At 40.3% G+C, this 22,143-nt stretch overlaps 1 protein-coding gene across 3 annotated transcripts; it reads left to right on the top strand.

Moving 5' to 3' along the window:
• Positions 1-287: 287 nt before the first annotated feature.
• Positions 288-15,758, top strand: LOC136747785 (D(4) dopamine receptor). Of its 3 annotated transcripts, none has more exons than XM_066700993.1 (4): positions 288-988; positions 6,175-6,287; positions 9,339-9,897; positions 15,472-15,758. In XM_066700993.1, exons 1-4 carry the CDS (start codon positions 746-748, stop codon positions 15,556-15,558), a joined length of 1,002 nt encoding a protein of 333 aa, XP_066557090.1. In that variant the 5' UTR covers positions 288-745; the 3' UTR covers positions 15,559-15,758. The 3 variants fall into 3 exon arrangements, with proteins under 3 accessions (XP_066557090.1, XP_066557088.1, XP_066557087.1); XM_066700991.1 differs by having other exon boundaries at positions 291-988; positions 9,375-9,916; XM_066700990.1 differs by having other exon boundaries at positions 294-988; positions 9,339-9,916.
• Positions 15,759-22,143: the final 6,385 nt, after the last annotated feature.

The raw sequence follows: 22,143 nt of genomic DNA on the forward strand, positions 1-22,143 counted from the left end.
ATTTTAGTCTCAATGTGCAGTCTGAATCTGAGTCTGAAAACTTTTTTAAGTGACAGTAATTCCGCTGAAATTGTGCATAAATATTTCACACACAAACATATATTTGTATGAATTAAATGTATGCAACCATGACACAGTTCTCTGTTTGGTAACATTAAGGCGATTGTCGGTTCAACGTAAAGAATTTCACCTAAAGCTTAGCCGCCGCTGATCCTCTAAAAATGACGTAAATGCAGCGTTGAAGTTTGTGCTTCTATGGGATGTGGACGCTTCCACCCATGTCTGGATCCAGCAGACAACCCTGCATGACATTAAACCCGCACTGCACGCACAGGGTGATTACCGTCTCCGTTTTATCCTCAAGGTGAGATCATTCAATCCTCCCCACCCCCTACCACATCGTAAGTAGCTTGCATTATTTGCATGTGGGGCTGTACTTCTACTAAGACTTTTTCAGCCCGATCAAGCAACTAGGCTGTGGAAATCTAACGGTAGTGCACGGTGATCGACTCAGTGGAGCCAAATAAAGTGTCTCAAGACTACAGCCACCAATGAGTCGGGTGCCGTGTGGATTGATCAGTGCGTGATTTGCGGTGAGGTGTGGAAGCATGACGGACTGAGCTCCGCACACCGACGCACGATGCCCACATGAGCGCTGACTGCGAGGGAGCCGCCGTCCTCCGGAGCAGGGCTGGTCGCGGGCGGCTGGGGATCTCCGCGGGTCCTAGGGCGTCCGCCAGCAGAGATGCCACCCAACCTCACCGGCTCCAACCACACGGAGCGGCCGGCGGACGCTGCCTACAACTTCCCCGCTCTGGTGTTCGGCTCGCTGCTCATCGTCGCCATCATCTGCGGCAACCTGCTCGTGTGCCTTAGTGTTTGGAGGGAAAAAGCTTTAAAAACTACAACCAACTACTTCATCGTGAGTTTGGCTGTGGCGGACTTGCTCTTAGCTGTGCTGGTGTTGCCACTTTATGTCTACGCAGAGGTAAGTTCCTTCAGTTTTTACCCCTGGTTATTAATTATTATGTAATATATATGAAATGAACCTTGGAAAATGAACTGGCTTTCTTAACTTTTTCGATGGTTGCTTTTACTTAGCTTCGTTAGTGCCGTACTTTTTGTTTCAACGAAGGAACTACATAATAACAACGTATTAAGGGGCATTCGAAAATCATATGTAAATAGATTAATTATTATGTAATGTATTATATTATTTTAATCAAATACTTACAGAAATATAGGTTATTCCATTCGTTAAATGGTAGACAATTTAAGTTATTAAGATTAAGAGGCCGGGTAACCAGTCGTCTCGCCTGTGCAGAATTTGATGAGAAGAAGAAAAGCAGGCGCAAGAGCACTTTGCGCTCCGTGTCAGGGTCTCTGGCGCCTGCGCTGTCCGCTCACGCACCGCTGCACTTACCTCGTTTCATACCAGTTTGATTTTCGACTCGTGTTACCAGACATGAATAAAAAGAGCTGCATCTCCCAGCCGCAACAGCCAGCCTTTGCAAACCAGCTTGCATGCAGAAGACCAGTTGTGAATTCTTTTGTACGGAATAATGTGTGAAAACCTATAACACACCGCACATTGCCTAGAAATGTCCCCAGCCATAATATCTAGCGTTTGCAAACCAAGTTTCACACGAAAAAGACCAACTGTGGAATACACACACGAAGACAGAGCGAGCTATACATGACAGGTATATAGCTCTTTCTATATGTTCCTCAGTGACTATGATTCTATGGATATACTTTCTTTCTGATACAGTGTGATAGTTGCCAGAAATGGCTACACAGCGCTTGCATCCAAATGACTGAAGATGAATTTGAAAAGGCAAAATAACAGAAAGACGACTGGTGGTGTCCTGTTTATTTATAAATGAGCACTGGAGGCCACCTAGGCATGTTAGCAGTGCAGTGACACTATATACGGATCATTATTTTCATAATGACAAAATGGAATTGATGTAATTAGAGAACAATAACACCATTTTGCTCAGAATAGAGTTAATCCTAAATTCCTTGGCAATATGAATCAGATTGTATTTTGTTATGGTTTTATTTAGTAATGTACATAGTTGTATTTAAATCAATGAGTTGCTTTTATTAGGGTTAACTTTATGTTAGGTTTCTTTCAAATGTCTTTGGGAAATATTAGTTGTGTTTACGAGTATGTTTTGGTATTGTTCTTATTGTCTTTGTTATTCATCAAGACCTGTGTGTGAGAGATGTTATTGCTTTTCACAACAGATTACTAGGCATACATAAAACAGACTGTGAAGTGATACCCAATGTGTCTCTTTTATGATGTGTGTTTGTATTATTTGTTTTAATTGTATTTCCATACTATTCACAGGTACAAAACATTCTGAAACAATTCACAACTGGTCTTCTTCACATAAAGTTGTTTTTAACTGTGGGAGCACGTACCCGATGCATGCCAGCATCAAGAAATGTCAGGCATGTCACAAATGATTCTTAATATAAAACAGAGACCATTCACAATTAGTCTTCTGAACATTACAGTTGGTTTGGACGTTGTATGTGCTGTGGTTGAGGAGATAAAACACTTTCACGCATGTCAGGCTTGGTGTGTGCGTGTATGTGGGATGCTACTGGTTTTCACAGGATTCACAGGTGAAACGCTCTGTGAAACAACAATCACTAACTTCACTGCGTCTGACACGACGGTCCTAAGCTGGGAGGGAGGGAAAAAAAAAGCTAAAGCTGAAGGAGAATGTCATAGTTTCCAATGTAATTAAATGATGATGATGATATTTACAAAATAAACGATTATGCAACAGTATCGAACTTAAACTAATATGAAATGCCCAACATACACTCACCTAAAGGATTATTAGGAACACCATACTAATACTGTGTTTGACCCCCTTTCGCCTTCAGAACTGCCTTAATTCTACGTGGCATTGATTCAACAAGGTGCTGAAAGCATTCTTTAGAAATGTTGGCCCATATTGATAGGATAGCATCTTGCAGTTGATGGAGATTTGTGGGATGCACATCCAGGGCACGAAGCTCCCGTTCCACCACATCCCAAAGATGCTCTATTGGGTTGAGATCTGGTGACTTTGGGGGCCAGTTTAGTACAGTGAACTCATTGTCATGTTCAAGAAACCAATTTGAAATGATTCGACCTTTGTGACATGGTGCATTATCCTGCTGGAAGTAGCCATCAGAGGATGGGTACATGGTGGTCATAAAGGGATGGACATGGTCAGAAACAATGCTCAGGTAGGCCGTGGCATTTAAACGATGCCCAGTTGGCACTAAGGGGCCTAAAGTGTGCCAAGAAAACATCCCCCACACCATTACACCACCACCACCAGCCTGCACAGTGGCAACAAGGCATGATGGATCCATGTTCTCATTCTGTTTACGCCAAATTCTGACTCTACCATCTGAATGTCTCAACAGAAATCGAGACTCATCAGACCAGGCAACATTTTTCCAGTCTTCAACTGTCCAATTTTGGTGAGCTTGTGCAAATTGTAGCCTCTTTTTCCTATTTGTAGTGGAGATGAGTGGTACCCGGTGGGGTCTTCTGCTGTTGTAGCCCATCCGCCTCAAGGTTGTACGTGTTGTGGCTTCACAAATGCTTTGCTGCATACCTCGGTTGTAACGAGCGGTTATTTCAGTCAAAGTTGCTCTTCTATCAGCTTGAATCAGTCGGCCCATTCTCCTCTGACCTCTAGCATCAACATGGCATTTTCGCCCACAGGACTGCCGCATACTGGATGTTTTTCCCTTTTCACACCATTCTTTGTAAACCCTAGAAATGGTTGTGCGTGAAAATCCCAGTAACTGAGCAGATTGTGAAATACTCAGACCGGCCCGCCTGGCACCAACAACCATGCCACGCTCAAAATTGCTTAAATCACCTTTCTTTCCCATTCAGACTTTCAGTTTGGAGTTCAGGAGATTGTCTTGACCAGGACCACACCCCTAAATGCATTGAAGCAACTGCCATGTGATTGGTTGATTAGAAAATTGCATTAATGAGAAATTGAACAGGTGTTCCTAATAATCCTTTAGGTGAGTGTACATCTTAACATTATGCAAAATTATCTCACATGCAAACAGGAGAAAAAAAAACTTACTTCATACTTAAAACATATAATTACAATATCCAGGGTAATATTTAAGGTCATTTAAAACGTAAAGAAATATAAGCGAATGGCACCGAGTTTCAGTTTCAGTTTCAGTAAGTGAGCCGAGCAAATCAAAACTTCAACCCAGGCTGCAGTAGTTCAAAACATGGCGGGTTTGCATTCGGTAGACTAAAGAATCTTGTTTGAAATTAGATGGTGAGTCACCGTTATGATTTGCATTTGAATTATTCACGTATATCTGTTTAGTTATAATGCACGTCTTACTTGGCGCTTATTCACTGCCTAATGCCTAAGAGGTTTTCAGATTAATTGTGTCCCAATGAACCGAGAGATTTAAAACCCAATTGGTAAATTGTACAAGCAAAGGTAGCGAGGGAGGCCTGGGAGGCTAGGTACCCGTGTCAAAGACTCACACTGTCAATGCAAAATGACAGTGGAAACCTTTACACCATGCATATATGTTTAATCTTGTTGTACTGCGCTCAACTCATTTACCTGGTAGGTCCACTTTATAAGCTGCGCCCTAAACAGGGAACATCGTTATCTTGTTAGTGCAAAGGACATACTAGAGATGTAATCCACTGAGGGAGTGGAACGAGGCGGGTCATGAAATATACAACAAAAAACGGGGTTGCACGTAGTTTGGAGATTAAGCCAAATCCCAGTATGCGCTATATTGTGCTGCTTGTAATATAACAAACAAACAGGTCTATATGAGTGTTTATTAATATTAAACAAACATGCGAAATATCCCCCAATGAAACGATGCGATTCACACGCTGTCCTGCAGCTCAGTGCTCGACATTTCATTCGCAATACTGCTTTGAACAGCAGCGTCCAAAAGCAAGCACACTAATATACATGCCTAATACTGAAAATACAGTAAAAGAACATCAAGGCTACAAGCAATATATGCTCAATAATCTAGGTCACTAATGTTGCATATTACGTAATCTTACTAAGTGTGACATGTTGCCAAAGGACCTTGGATTTATTCTCTGTGGACTTGGAACTCTGTTTGGAAACTACTTCTACTGTATCATGTTATGTTTTCATCACTGGGAAGATTATTTCTGGAGTATTCCTTCCCTAAATTAACAAAATAAAACAAGGTATAACTCAAATAAAGCTTGCCATTCTTTTAGGAGCAGTTTAGTTGATTTAGAGCACAAAATTATGGAAATACCAATCCCAAAATACCAATAAAGGTTTTAAAGACTGGTGGTTACTTTCTTCCTTGAAAGGTATTTCCCTCCTGTTGTGCTATAAATCATCCAAGTCTCTTCAGACTTAGAGGACAACAAATTACTAAAACATTGAGCGGTTAAACATATTTCAACAACAAATAGGTCACAGGACAGGCTTCTTAAGAGGAACTGGTGACTGGATTGCTACAGAGCCCAGTCACTTCAGATTGTGAGTAAACAACAGGTCTGTGAGAAAGACCGGCACTACTGTGCAGAGAAACCCCGGGCCAGATCTAACACAATAGGAAGATGGGAAGATTACAGTACAACAGAACACTGGGTAATATGTAAAGAAATGGGGAACCACATATAAAATATTTAGTATGTTTGATGTAAATCAATGCCATCACTGTAATGTCTGGGCCCCCTGTTCATTTGCCACTGAGGATATATGATTGGCTGAAGTACTGGAAATAACCCAGCTGGGACATTTTGTTATGTAATTTCATATTCCATATTCTTTGCATTTTTTATACACTGCCTGTATTCTAGCTTGGTCACATGCAAGAGTAAACAGCAATCATATTGAAACTGGTGGGACTCTTTTTGAACAAATACATTCAATCAATCGATAAAACAAACATTGGTTTAGATAACATAATTGTTATTAAATACAGTAAACATTGACTTGTTGCCTCTTTGGTGTCATTATAATAATAAAATAAAAAAATAAAATAAATATAATAACATAAAATATAAGTGATGTCATAATATCCTCAGGATATCTTTCAGAGGATGGGTTCAGGAATTGTGTGATTGCTGCTTAAAAGTCTCCATGTTGTTCTTCCCTGCAGTTCCAAGGTGGAGAGTGGGCCTTAAACATGGTGCTGTGTGATGCACTGATGACTATGGATGTGATGCTGTGCACTGCCTCTATCTTTAACCTCTGCGCAATAAGCGTTGACAGGTCAGTGTGGTTCCTTGCTTGCCTTTCTAATCAACAGTTATTAAGGGTTGTGAAAGAAGTCTGGATAGATGAACCACCCCCAGCATTCTTTAACAGCACTAAGACTCCCAAAGGTTAAATAATCCAATACAACCAACTCCCCTACACACACAGATACACACACATTAACAAATGTTTATTCCTTTCATCCTTACATTCTATGATTCATCAGCTGGTTTTGCTGACCTTGAGTAGCACTAGTCTTGCACTACTCTACCTAAAATAACGTTGGGGAGTCTGAGACTAGTGCTAATCTGGGTCTGCGAAAGCAGCCCTAGATGTTCATTTCACATGACTATAATTTTGCCCATTCCAAATCTGGATTGATTAAAGAATATAGTTATGGCATAACACTAGCCTTGGGGAAGAAATGCTTCTGAATAGTGTGTATAGAGTCACATGCACTCGGCAAGGCCCAGTGTGTTCCACTATCAGACCATTAGAAAATGTCCATCTATCCATCCATCCAGCCCAATTCAATTACCGCTTTATCCTGTATGGGTTCACAATGAGTCAGAGCAATCTACTTACCTGGTTTATCTTTGGATTGTGGGAGCACCTGACAACCAAAGCAGACACAGGGATAATATGTAAACTCCACATAGGCAGACACCCAAGGCTAGAATTGGACCTGGTCCCAGGAGCCATGAGACATCAGTGCTAATCCCTGTGCCAGCTATCAGAGGAACTTGTAAGTTATTCACTGATACTAGAACTATACTTTTTTCCTAACAATAATTAGTTCAGGGAATACATTACCAAGCCTCATTATGGAGGCTAATACACTGTGATTTTCAAAATTCAGCTTGATCACTTGGTCACTTAGTCTACAGGAGAATGGAAGGCCTTGATGGACTGAATTGCCATTTTTCATCAGTGTCTTATTTACATTCTTAAATAAGATGAACAAAAGCAAGGTCCAAGAGTGAAAACTACATAACATTTCTGTATTCTGAAAACATACATATCTGGAGTCTTGTCTGTTTCTCGGGACCTTGCCTCGACTACCTCTCCAATTACATGACAACCAACTGAATAATTCAACAAGTCACTGCAGCACTTAGAAGAATGATGCATTGCGTGGGTCTGTTCTAGAACACTACGACAGATCATAATAGACCTATGGCCCTGCAGATGTATGCATGGTGAATGAATGCCTTTAGCCCCCCTGATATTCATCATGTCCCATGAGACAGGAATCCAAACCACTCCAACAGTGCTTACCTTGGAAGTGCTGTCAGACTCCCTGTATGTGAAAGGGTGGCTGGAATGTAGATAAACGTTGAGGAAACTGGACATGTCAGCATTCACTCTTTAGCTTTCAGGAGAGGTCACTGCCATTACACAGTCTTAACCAATGGGGGTATGATCAATGCTTTTAAACAAAGGTGACCCCTTCCATTTCCCTTTAAAAGCTCTGCTGAAATAGACAACAAAATACAAATACAAAATCAGACAAACTGATGAATCCATCAAGAGTAAGTGGCCAGCCAGTATCATATGGGGGCAGTCGGCATGTCAGACTGTATTATTCTGCCAGGTATTCATTCACAGTCTGCCAATGACGCTATGGCATGCAAATCACAGGAGCCACAGAGAGTAGGCGATTAATGTGTAGCGGCTCAAAGCAAAACAAGGACCATTGCTGGGACAGTGTTTCGATTTGAAGAAACAAGCAGAACAGCACACGGTTATTCACAATAACAACACTGCACTTTGTAAAGTATTTTTTAGTGTTTATTATTTTGAAGGCCTTCGGAGATCCAGGGCACACGTAGGACAGTAGTCCTCTAGTGCATCTCCTTAACTCTGAATTCAGACCATTAGACATATTTATAAAAAAAAGTTTGGGGAAGAACAACTCCATTTAAGGTACATGCAAACAAAGCAATATTAAAGAAAAAAAGTAGCATTATACTTTCTTTTTATAGTCTTGGGTTTTATCAAGTCAAAACATTATCTGTTAAATAGGGTAGTCAAATCTGAAATCATGTCTACTTTTAGATGTCTGCCGCTGTGTTTATAAAGAAAAAAAGTAAAGAAGTCTGATTGTATATTGGGAGTATTAGTCAAATTCCATCTGAACAAAATGTAGTGACCCAAGTATGGACAAAACTTTTTTATGAGATTATTATTTATTTATTAATTCTACACTCCCACCTTTTGGTCCTTGGCCAATCGATCAGATAGAACAGGGAACAACAAGGCAACTCACTTGTAATATAAATATGTTGTTTAGTCTTTAGACGTGAACAAATGAACTTCTTCCAAGTATGGAGAAACTATCTTTAAAGCCACACCCATGGCCTGCTGTGCCCCAGCGACTTCGTGGTGTGCATTTTCCCACACTAGGTGTAGGTTCAGACCCACAAAGAAGATAATGGACAAGATTTTTAAATGAAAGATTTAATAGAAGAATTTAAAAAAATTGTACAAATGTAAGCATTACATACCTGGCAAGCATTCATTTGTGACTAAAAAGCACGTAGAGAATCAAGACCGTATTACATTTTGCAAGTTGCAAATCATAACAGCGGTGAGTTGCAAATAACTGATTGATATGTCTTAATAAGTGCATGTAGGATAACATGATTTATTAAGAGTTAGATAGTCAGGCGGGTAATGTTAGATGATTACAATAAATTGTTTGCTGTCATTTGCAATCTTCTCCCCCATGGGTAACAAACTCCATTACACTATTGCTTTTTTTTTTTTTTAAAGACATCCAACTTTCGAGGAGAAAAGCTTGAAAACAAGACACAGCATTTTGCATTCCATGTTTGTTTGTATTTTTCTAACTATCAGTAACTCATAAAAAAGGGTGGGGGGTTGTGAAATAGTTAAGAAAATGCAGATGGTAGTAAATAACCATAACCAGACAATGGATTGCTTCCAGCATGTCTAAACTAAACAAATCGATAAAGATGAAAAAAAAAACAAAAAAAAACTGAAGAACAAATCTGTTTAAAGTATAAGGGGTTCTTGAAACATAATTCCTCCTCTTCACTGCAGGTTCATTGCAGTCTCCATTCCTTTAAACTACAACAGGAGACACATTGACCAGAGACAAATCATTCTGCTCTCCACCACCTGGATATTTGCTTTGGCTGTGGCATCCCCCATCATATTTGGGATCAACAATATCCCCCACCGAGACCCCACCGAGTGCAAGCTGGAGGATGACAACTACATCATCTACTCCTCTGTCTGCTCCTTCTTCATCCCTTGCCCCATCATGCTGGTTCTGTACTTTGGGATGTTCCGGGGCTTGAAGAAGTGGGAGGAGGCACGCAAGGCCAAGCTGAAGAACAGCATGCAGGCTTGTCGGAAATACCACAGTCAGCACCCTCTGCCCCTCCTACCACCCATCCTGCCGCCCACCATTGAGAGAGACCCCGCCAGCATCAAGTTGGAGGAGCTGAACCACTATTCACACCCAGACTGCCCCTTCCCCAAGGAGTACAAGCGCAGCCCCATCCAGACGGTGGCGTTCCCAGACGTCAAGTATGTCCAGGCCACCCCCAAGAAGAAAAGGGCCAAGATCAATGGCAGGGAGAGGAAAGCCATGAAGGTACTGCCAGTGGTTGTTGGTAGGTAATTTTGCTTCTTTTGCTGTAGCTGTTATCATTGTTTTCCATAAACCAAACATCCGCAAACTTGGTGAGACGCCTTCAATCAGACAAGGCGTTTGCCATCCAAGTTGGCCACAGCATTCGGGAGGCAGCTCTCAAGCCTAGTGATGGTGTGACACTGTAGTTGTTGTAGTAGTTGATCTGTGGTATGTTTATCATCTCAAAACGTGAACTCAAAATGCTCCCTCCTCATAGGTAGAAACCCGTTGCACACTGGTCAACAAGCAACAAAGCATTTTGGTTCTAGTGAGCCTAACAGGTCTCACTCCCTATTCATACCCAACCAACTAATTCATTTTAATCATGTATTTTGATTGACAAACAAATGCTTGGGAAAACCTCATGCTTTATGCAGCCTGAGCTGTAATACACCACATTTGTCTTGGTCTCATAGGTTTAATTATTCCTCCAACAAAAACAGGAGAAACCATAAACATGGCCCCTAATGCTGTTTTACAGTGGAAGCAATGTTTGAATGGGCCTTGTAGTTAAGAATTCCTACCAGGCCAGACAAGAAAGACATGGTGAAAAACAAAAACAATAAAAGCACTCAGACTGCATTCATGCTGGCCACCCCACAATGACAGCCGTCTTAATACATCAAATTGAGGCCATGCCACCAACAGCCAAAAGCCTAATCTGAGCTACTGAGGGATTGGAGCCTGCCCTCAATCTGTCATTTTTAGAGCACTCAATGAGCAACAGAGAGACCTGAGGAACAGGTCAATACAGCAAGGGCATCAGTTTAGTTGTATAGGTAAATCATTCACATTTAAAGCAACATGCCTTATTACTTGTTTTTTAATCTACAGTTTTCAGAAGCAATTTCCCAGACCATCCCTACCTAGTCAGACTAACTGGACAATAGTCAGGTGTCCACAGTATTATTGCACAGCTGGTTATTACTTGTGTCCAGACATATGCATCTAGAGAGAAATACAATGAACAATCAGCCCCAGAGAAATTTCTAGAGAGGTGTTGAAGACACAGGGGAATTAATTGGCATGGTACAGTATCATTTAAAAATGTACATTCAGTGAAAGTGCTCTTTAGATTCAAAACGGATAATCTAAACACTGTTGTTTTGATATGAAAATGTGCTGTTGAGATTAGGAATACTAAAATAAGAAAACATTTAAACATGGGGAAATAATTAATTCGGGTTTTGGCTCACACTGCCAAATAAATCTATAATGGAATGCACTTAAAACTTAATTAAGCTTGCATTTTTTATCATGATTAAATTTAAATCACCAAAAGACTGGTAAAACCTTTATAAAGTCTCTAAATAAACAAGTCAACATTTTAGTTTGCTTTTCTTTTTTTATGCTAATATAGGTTGAGGTCTAAATTGGCCTGTATATCCATATCCTGTGATTATAAGAGCCAAGAAACATCCAGGAAGTTGTCAGTTCGTCAGGGAAGAAGTGCTCAACAAAACACTATAAAACATTTTTCGTATTTCTGAACCACCGCGTGTGAGGGGGTGTCAGAGGTGAACAAAAGTGGAATGTTGAGCTGAATGGAAACATTATCTTTAGTACATTAAGTAACCAGCAGGCCACATTTGTGAATCAAATTTTCCTTATATGGAATTGTAATTAGGAAGGCATAAGCTAATCTTAAAATAATGTATTCTGAATTTCACTCCCTTGTTGTACACATTGGTATGATTGTAAAATGTGTAAATTAATTATATCAGCTTATGTAGGTGCATAGAAGATACCCATTGACACTAGGCAGGACTAACTCCTGGCACATATTCAGTGCCTGCATGTACAAAGCGTGTAAGGCTTGTGAAAGCTGCTTCTGGTGTTGTGATGGACCTTCTGCTTTCAGTTCCAGCTTCATTGTGGATTGCTTAAGCTTACTCAACCTGTAATTGAACTCTTATCTCAAACTTATCTATTGAATGATTGTTTTGTGCAGTCAATATTTTGCATCAGATAAATACCCTGCTTTAGCTACACTATTGAGAACATACCTGCTGTGTTCCCAAGCTTGTTCAATAAATTAATGCTGATCTTAATAGGTTACCACCGGATGTACAGACACAGGTGGGAATTTATGTGAAGCACTTGCATGATAAAACGCTTGTATTTTTTATTTTTCCGCATTGGCGCCATTGCTTAAAATTTCTCACTCCTGGTGGATAAAACAATGTACGTTACTGAGGATGACGTTTAGAAACCCAGTTCAATGCATAGGGAGAAAGCTCATTTTTCAGCCTGTCAATTTTTGTAAAGACCGAACACATTAAATAAAGTCAAAGATCTAAGTATTAAAATATTAAATTAAAGTGCTCAATATCCCTAAGGTCAGTTGCAGTGACAAGCACGGGGTCCGGAGCTGAGAACCTGTCATTGAACTGTGGTGATCACTGGGGATCCCTCTAGCCACAGGGCAAAATAAAGATCATAGCTAATGAGTTCTGAATTTACAGCATGTAGCCTGATGAAGGTTGTAGTGCAGAAAGGGCATTGCTGTGTTAAGGTCTTCAATGAACTTTCCATGAATTGGTGTTGTGTCCTCCATTTTAATAACTTGGGTCAGATATATGAGATTATGAGATTCTGGAGGGCAGCTTCAAAGAGGCGGTGTGCAACGAATTGTATATATACATTTGGTTGACCTGGCTCAGGGGTCACATTCCAAAGGGAAAAGGTAATTAACTAGAAAATATGCATCTCTGAGGAAAAAAACTAACCTCAGTTAGTCTTCTAGTTACAGATTCTTTGCACAGAATGGAAATGCTTGCAGAATGCGTCCGTCCTTTTGGGACTTGTTCTTTTACAGAGACTGCATGAAAACAGGGGTGCCCAACATAACCAACCTCAGAGCCTCAAATATGTCTGGTTCATATTCTGGATTAGAATGGGCCATAAATCTAAAAGCCATTCAGCTTTGGATTTCGGGTATCCGTTTATAAAGTATTACAAGCTCAGAAAGTGTGGGAGCAAACATTATCACACTTTTCCTACTTTGTTGTGTGCATATTTAAGCATTTAATATCCTTTTATGTGCAGCCTAGTGGCAGCCTTAAGGAGGACAGAGTAATATTATTGGTCACATATGCTGAAGCCACAGTCACTGAGCTTAGCCTTTTAAACTCTCATTGCAGGCATGTGCTTTGGGTTTGAAGTCTCGGGTGCTCCCTCGCATACAGGAAGCGATGGAGGCACAAAGAAGAAGGCAGAAAATTATTTCAGATGATCCTGTAAATTACTAGGCAGGATTTGTCATCCCAGTGGACACAGGGCCCTGTTGAGGTGCTTTACAGAAGGGAAAAGTATCAGGACCCCACCCTGAGGAAACACTGAGGAGCACTCTCTGCTCTCTGATTATAAATGCTGCACTGACATCACAGGTTTAGAACAGGGAAGTTGAAGACTTTGACCAAGAATCTCAATCCAAAATTCAGATATAAACAAGAACAGCAAGCAAGGAACTCATGTTAATCAGAAGCTTGATATATCAACATTTAGACTTTGATCAACAACTCCATGAAAAGCCATGTCTGATTATCAGGCATAAGTGCTCCAACAAAATGTTGTATTAATGATAACACCCACATAATGGACAGTCATAGGGAATCAAAAAGCATGTTTTGTCAAGCGCCAGAGGAAGGGAATTTGACTGCAGCTCTCTACAACTTTGTCTGAGGTGTTGGACTTCCCTTTGTCAAAACTATATAAATTCTGATCAACTGGAGTAATAAGTGACTGAACTGAACTGTTAACTGAACATTATAACTATTAATTATAGTTGCTACAGACATTTTTTTGACTTTTTTAATATATATATCAGTCAAATTGTAAAATAACCAAAAATATGATTTTTCTTCAGTCAATTTGATTAATTAACATCAATATTAATTAATATTCAATATATTCCACTACAGACCTCAAGCAGTCAAATTATTCAATTAACTTCATCATACTAAATTACTTCAATGATTTGTGTAAATATAAATATATAGGCTAATTTACAAGCAACACTTAAAAACTTTGGGAATAGGTAAAATAATCATGCTTGTATTTAGTAGGATAGCCTTTGAAACATTTCTTTAAACCATGTCCTTTGTTGGCATGGAGATTCTTTTTTTTTTTTTTTTTTTTAAATGGGATTACTTTCCAAAGTAGATTTGTTTTATTCAGTGTCTTAAACCGAGAGGTTGAGAAACTGTCATAGTTCCTAATCCATAACTCATCCAAAAACTCTTCTTTGAAATATAAATAGAAAACCCATCGTCACTTTTGAATTATTAAGCATAACCAAGCTCCAGCAGGGGAATGTACATTTATAACCTACAAGTTCATTTGCTACCCTTTGGATTCTTTCTTCTGCTCAAAACATGTTGATTTGGGTTGGAAGTTCAGAAAAATATATACTGGTATTTCACAAATGAGCAAATAAAATGCTTTAACTTACCTAAATTTAAATTAGCTTTTCCATGAAACATTAGGGGATAAAAACTTGAAATTCTGAAAAGCTCAGCTAGCACTTTGTACTTCTTTCGAAATATATTGAATGCTGTATATAGTTGTGTTACATATTAGTGTTTGAGGCCTACCTGTTTGAATCCAGTTTTTTGTTTCTTGAAAGACCTTTTGTGTGTTCAGTGTTTATCCACCAGTCAGTATAAAGAGGCAGCAACGTAAATAAAGAAATCCTATTATGTATGTTCATGGTTTTGGAACAAATGCAGCACAATGGTTTACAAATTACAGGTGACTGGGTGTACTGTGGGCGGAACGTTTCAACATATTTCTGTATTACGTCACATAAGGCCACTTTTACAAATGTGAAATTGGTGTTTACTCTTTTTAAAGATGTGACAAACCCCTCAAAATGGGAGGTTTATGTTCTGTGGCAGTAATCAACACAGGAGACCAGAAGTCTGTTTTTAGTTTCCTGAAGTTATTAGGAATTAGTGAAAGAGGTGATTCAGTTGGAAAGTTTGCAGTGTGTTTGAATGGGTCTAAAAAGTGCAGTGGGGAAACTGGGACATGCGTCACAGAGCAGCTGTGCTGATAAAAAGAGAAGCATTAGATCAGATGTATAGAGTAAGCCAAACGAGTCAAGTGTAGATGAGAGAGAGGAACAGTCTCTCGGGCAGTACACATGGGGATAACAAATCTTAGTGCAACAACAACTTGAAACATGGGAAATGTAGTGAGTAGCGCATTAAAACACAGAACATGGATCTGAGGTGACTGGAGTCTGTATGACTAGACCAGTGGCACAGTTAGGGCCAGGGAGCTACTTACAAACCCAAATTAGTGTCAATAGTATTTTAGGTAATACGATTCCATTTTGGAGAATCGGTAAGCTAATGGCATTTGGTTAGTGTTTTTCTGCTACTGTTTTGTTTACCAGAAGAGTTGCATCTTAAATGTGATGGATGGTGCCCTTAACTGCCTCACCTCAGATCTTCCCCTCCCAGCACCAGGCTCAGTTCCTGCAGGATCAATGCAATGCTGACGTGCCTCTCGTTTGCTTGCATTTTGCAGGAGCGTTCCTCTTCTGCTGGACTCCGTTCTTCGTGGTGCACATCACCCGGGCACTGTGTGACACCTGCACCATCTCCCCCCAGCTGATCAGCATCGTCACCTGGCTGGGCTACGTCAACAGCGCCGTCAACCCCATCATCTATACCGTCTTCAACACGGAGTTTAGGAACTTTTTTCACAAATTCTTGCACAGTTGCTGTTAACAACAAACCTCAAAGCTATTGTACGGAAGAAGCACAACGATATTGTTTTGTATCGTGTAATAAAATATATTTCTTGTCATAATACCACTCTTGTATTTTCCTTCCCTCAGATTCAGATTTTTTTAAAGTTGTTTCACTCAGTGCTAACCAGTTCAAAGTTTGAGGGGGAAAATAGCATTTAGACTTTCTAATAATAAATATAATCAAAATAAATACCAAAAGAGGCAGTGAAATTCACATTATAGCAACTACATTATTCTTCTTTGCTTTTGAGACTGACAAATGAAAGACCTACTATTACATTGAGTTCCAGTAAGAGCACATATACATCCAATGCTATAAAAGGCTCAAAACTGAAGCAGGAAGGTCATTCAGGTGTGTCATGTTCTCTGGCTCTTCAATTAACTAATGTAACCTGTAGCATTTTCAGTGTATTTTAGTTTTAAATGACTCACTGGGGGACAAATGATGGCTGAATGAGGCTGGGCTTTTTAAATAATGAAACTACATGAGTTCAACACAATGTGGCTGACCGGATATAAATAGCCAACCCAGGTCCTGTCAGGCATTATTTCACATTAAGAGCACAATAATTTTTGGGGGGGGGGGGCGGGAAATCAAGCTGTAATTGTTGATAAATATCAGGTAGAAGTATTGCTTTCTCCAAAAAGGAAGTTGTTGTCAGGTTGCTAAGAGACACAAATAAAGCCAACAAAGAAACCCAAATCCTGGAAGCGCAGCAGTGTTAATTAAATTGAGATAGAATTCAACCAACTGCAGATACCACCTGATTCACTAATGTTTTCCAAGTTAATCAGGTTTATCCCGTGCTAGTTTATTGTTCATGGAATGGGACAATGGGGAATTATGACACTGCTAGTATCGTAGCAGGCCTGGAGTGTTACATAAGTCACTATTGTTCTTGTAGGACTTACCGATGAGAGTGAGAAAGGCATGTCTGTCTGTAGCCAGCTGACATTATATTTGGTTATCAATAAATCTCATGAATTTCAGTGAATCCAACAATTTCATATTGACTGCACGCATACAACCACAATGTGAACAGGATGGAATGGTACCACATTACATTTTACACAGACAATTACATAGGATTTGTCTCCTTGTGTTTTTACTTGGTTCAAGACAATTAATAAAATCAAATCTAGATGTTATGCTTTACCCTTGAGACAAGGGTCATACCCTAACTGCTTTACACTGCCTCCCATGCTGCCCTATTGGAAGAAAATAGTCTGGCATATTTTTCTTATCCTCCTTCTTGGCCATTGGATTTATTAAAACTAAAATTTAATTTAACTGTTTGAGGCGCAGGAGAGAAACCAAGGACAGGCAAAAACTTTTTCCGTTATCACCCCCCCCACCCCAAAATCCAATTATAAATAGAAAAAGCAGACCCTGTAAAGCTTTTACCCAGCGATGGGTGTGTCATCTTTCATTACAATCAAAAAACCCTCAAGTGTCTGACCACTTGCCAAAGGAAGCAGAAGGCTCTCTCCTGAAGGTTTTCTGTGGTGCGCATCACAACATGCCTTTGAGGTGGCAACTGGATGCAGAGGAGACTGACATAACAGCTTGTTAAAAAAAAGAATTGATCAAATCTAGTGATATGACAAAAGTGTGTTAATGTTGAGCTCTGCAAACATCTATGTTATGGAGCACAGGCTTTCTTCCTAGAAAGTCAAGGAACCACACAGGTCAAAACACAATTCCAAAGAACAGACTCTCTGCTCTACCTCACAGTGGCCTTGCTGCTGACCGTTTTCTCCAGAAAGAAGGGGAAAAAAAAGGAGGGGACAAGAACATGGTTTCCATTTAAGATCACAATAAATGAAAGAGTCTGCCCTCAATTATTTGAAGTTTACCCAAAAGGGCCAGAACAGCACAATTCACAGCTGATCACCAGACAGAGATAGCAGTTTGGTGTCAGGGAAGCAGCGTTTCATTGATTTACTTAATTCAGGCTTTATTCGTTTGGCGTAGTATCACTACAGAAGTGTGGGGTGAAATTCAACCAATTTATCAATTCAAATAGCAGAGGCATGGTGGAAGGAGAGGTTTATGAGTTTCTTAAGGCACCAATCAGGAAGGGGATACTGGAGAAAACAACTGGGTGTCAAATATACTTCCAGCAAAGACATGCAAACCAAGTCAAATACAACTGTCCGTTATGTTAAGATCAAGATCTGATAGCAGTGTATGTTGTGGAAAATGTGAAAGTTTCTTTTTTTACATAAATCATGCCATACCACTGCTTGTTAATGACCACTTTAAGTTATAAGCTTACTGTCATCCTATAAGACCTTAAAAACATGTATGCAGTCGATGTAAAAGGAAGAGTGGACACTGGCAAGAAAATAAATACAATTGTGTGTTTCAAAATACATTTAAAGGTGGTTCATTTTAAGATCAGTGTTCTCATAACTCGCCAGGGAAATGGGAGGTTACACAGCCCTGAGTATTGTGGCCACCCCTCTGCTGAATTTATAGCACCTGCAGTGAAAATATCCACAAGAAAAGGGGACAAAACTGAGCCAGGAAATTACAGACCAATCAGTCTCACCTGCATCACTTGTAAAATGTTGGAAAAAATGATTAGACAGAAAATAGAGGAGCATCTTAATGAAAACCATTTTCTTGGAGATAGTCAACATGGGTTTAGATGAGGCAGATCATGTCTTACTAATTTATTAGAATTTTTTGAACACGCAACTGCAGCTGTAGATCATGTGAAAGCATATGATATGATATACTTGGATTTCCAAAAAGATTTTGATAAGGTTCCACACCAAAAACTGATCCTCAAATTGGAAGCTGTAGGCATTCAGGGTAGTGTAAGTAGATGGATTATGAACTGGTTGATGTCTAGGAAACAGAGGGTGTCGATTAGAGGAGTCGCTTCTAACTGGAGTGAGGTTGTTAGTGGAGTTCCACAGGGATCAGTACTAGGGCCTTTGCTTTTTCTAATCTATGTTAATGATCTGGACTCTGGGATAGTTAGCAAACTTGTCAAATTTGCAGATGATACTAAAATAGGTGGCTCAGCAGATACAATCTTGGCAGCACAGGCTATTCAAAGGGACTTAGATAATATTCAGTTGTGGGTCGATACCTGGCAGATGAAATTCAATGTGGACAAGTGCAAGGTATTACATGCAGGTAACAAAAATGTCCACTATAATTACACTATGGGAGGTACAGATCTAGATGAAGTAACACATGAGAAAGACCTAGGAGCCTATGTGGACTCCTCACTTTCTCCATCCAAGCAATGTGGGGAAGCTATAAAAAAGGCAAACAGAATGCTAGGGTATATTGTCAAAAGTGTAGAATTTAAAACAAGGGAAGTAATGTTCAGACTGTACAATGCACTAGTTAGAGCTCATCTGGATACTGTGTACAGTTCTGGGCACCACACTTCAAGAAGGATATTGCTGCTTTAGAGGCAGTTCAGAGGAGAGCAACCAGACTTATTCCAGGTCTGAAGGGAACGTCCTACTGAGAGACTGAGGAACTGAACCTTTTCACCCTGGAACAGAGGAGACTACGTGGGGACTTGATCCAAGTCTTCAAAATCATGAAAGGCATCAACCACATCAAACCAGAGGAGCTTTTCCAGACCAGCAGGGACACACGCACCCGGGGACACAAATGGAAATTGGGCTTCAAGGCATTCAAAACGGAAAACGGGAGACACTTCTTCACACAGAGAGTCATCACAATCTGGAATAAACTACCCAGTGATGTGGTAGAAGCTGAAAGTTTGGGAACATTTAAAAATAGACTGGATAGGATCCTTGGATCACTTAGATATTAATGAACACCAAACGAGCACGATGGGTCGAATGGCCTCCTCTCGTTTGTAAACTTTTTTATGTTCTTATGTCACTGGGATCTCAGGTAGACCAATGGCCACAGACTAATTTTAAACCAAGGAACATTCTTCTGATGGATGCTAACTTTGCAACAGAAATGTCAGGTTTAGACCCAACAGAAGTTAATTATGCCCTTACCTGACATCCTGACAAATCCTCACTCCCCTTCCTTTCTCATGGCTAACTGCTGCAGCTTCTTTGCCAGCATAACGGACAAGTGTCTCAGTAGCCTCTGTAATGGTCACTGGTCACACTGGTTCTATGAGCAAGACGTATAACATGCCTGTGAGGAGTGTTATTCATGAAACAGTGCAAGGCAGGCAGTCAATGAAGCCATAGTCCACCTTAAGGGTTTCATCAGTGTCCTACCCTGTTGCAAGGAATTGCTCAACGAGCTGCAAATAACCCCTGCTGTAAGTAAGATGCTTCATGAAATTTTAATACGGCATTGGTGACTAAAGTTTCTAAAGTGGTGCTGTAAAATAATAATTTGCTTTCTTTTCATTTGATAAAATACTGTTAGAGGTTTGCCTTTTTCCCCTTTCTTTCTTTTCTTTCAGGTCAGCCAAATGTAATCACTGTTGTTAATATCCAAACCACTTCCAAAGTTTCAGTTTATACTGTGGCTAATGCAAGTGGATTTCTCTAGACAGGCACTTAAAACGATGTCCTCAAATATGAAACCAATTTTCTTCCTTATGTGGTAAAGAAGCTGAGCAGCAGTTTACATTATCTGAGTGATTAGAGTCCAGTCTGTCTTTGAGTGCACTGACTCTACTGAGAGTTTGAAATTGTGTGGTCAGTCCAACCGCTCCTAGCAAAAGACAAAGTATAGCAAAGGCTTTCTTCCCCTATATAGGGTCTCACTTGTTTTCCATTCACAGCCCTCCTGAATCATGGGGGAGATCAGCACAGACCACAAAATGAATAGAATAACTTGACATTTAATAAAAGGATCAAAGTAATAACATTTTCTGAATCTTTATGCTGAACCATAAAACTTCCTTGCAGTGTCTCATGAAAATACTTCATACCATACGGAGATATAATTTAGAGATATACCCATGAGCTCCAGTTAGAAATGGTGTAATGGTGATATTTTGCCTTTTCCCATAAATGGGATTTAAGACAGGAAGAAGCACTTCTCATAGCACTTTTCCACCAACAAGGAGCCGGTGCCTAATTTGGAAACATTTTTTGCTTTTCCACTGCAAAAGAACTAGCTCCGTTCCGGCACGGAGCCACTTTTTCTGGCACCAAAAACTTGCTGGCCTGGAATCTAAGAACCAATGATGTCAGGTGCCGGGGCCGGGTAAGGACGTCTCCACCAAAAGTTATTTGCTGGAGTTCAGACACCATGTTCAGCAGTGAGGAGAGTTTTTATTAAAAATGAGCGAGATCAGCAGCAAACAGCGGTCTGTCAGAGAGAGACTTCAGTATGAAGATCCGAATATGAAAGCCCCAAGCCACAGCTGTGTTGATGAAAACTTTGCACAGGGACTGGCATCATGAGATGGAGCAGATCACAGTTCTCAGGTAGGTGACTGGATGCCAAGGTTGGGCACAAGAAGCCAGTGAACGTCCCATGAATTATGTGAGATTTCATTCACTAGGCACTGTCTCAACTATGTCAATATCATGCCTGTGAAGCTGCTGACCATCGTGATCACATCTTGATCTAACTTGAGGGCTGTACGTTGTAAGCCTAATCATGCAATCTTTTTCAAGGTGTCAATTTCAATGCATGTTCTCACAATTTCTCAAGGCTGTTGTGTGCTTAATGTCACACATCGCTAGAAGGGATGCAAAGTGATTACATTGCACAAATTATACTTTAACATCCAAGAGACGGTAGCTGAGAAAATAAATCCAAATCAAAACAGAAAATTGGCGCATTTCAACGTTCTGCGATCCCTAGGATTTTCACAGCCGGGTTCAGAATAACAGCTTCCTCGGTCAAGCTGATTTTTACTCTGGTTCCGTATCCAGCTGCTGAGGTGAAAGTGACATTGGATCACTCCCGACTTTGGTGATCTGATTAGCGTGACTGTTTTTCTTTGGATTTCATTTTCTTACTCAGCTGTGTGACAGCTGCTTAATATCAAATCTGGTCTGGGAGGAGGCTTATATATGGATCAGAGCGCTTAGTCTGGAGGTTAGAGTCACTGAGTAAGTTGTGAGTAGGGAGGAGCTTGCAGGATGCCAGACAGATTGATCAGTACTAGAAATTAATACAATAGATGTCATTTCCAATCATGCAGAGCTGCAAGTCAGCGAAGGAATGCTTAACGTCATACCAGCCCCATGGGTCTATGGACTCTTCTGCTTATCATTCCACCAGAGCTCCTCATTTCAACACTGAATTAACAACCTCCTTATTAGGAACCTTCTCCCCAGGCCCTGAAGACCTATTCAACTTGTGGGCCCCCCAATGACAGAGCTGAGCCCCGTTGCTTTATCACTAAAACATCACACGAATAGCCTTTAGTTACACACAACCTTTCCACTACAGCTAAGCATCCCCAAAGCCCTCTACAACTCTCCTCCTGGTAGATGGAACCTGCCTGGGTAAGTGAGGG

Source organism: Amia ocellicauda, chromosome 4, assembly GCF_036373705.1.
Source record: "Amia ocellicauda isolate fAmiCal2 chromosome 4, fAmiCal2.hap1, whole genome shotgun sequence".
NCBI lineage: Eukaryota > Metazoa > Chordata > Actinopteri > Amiiformes > Amiidae > Amia > Amia ocellicauda.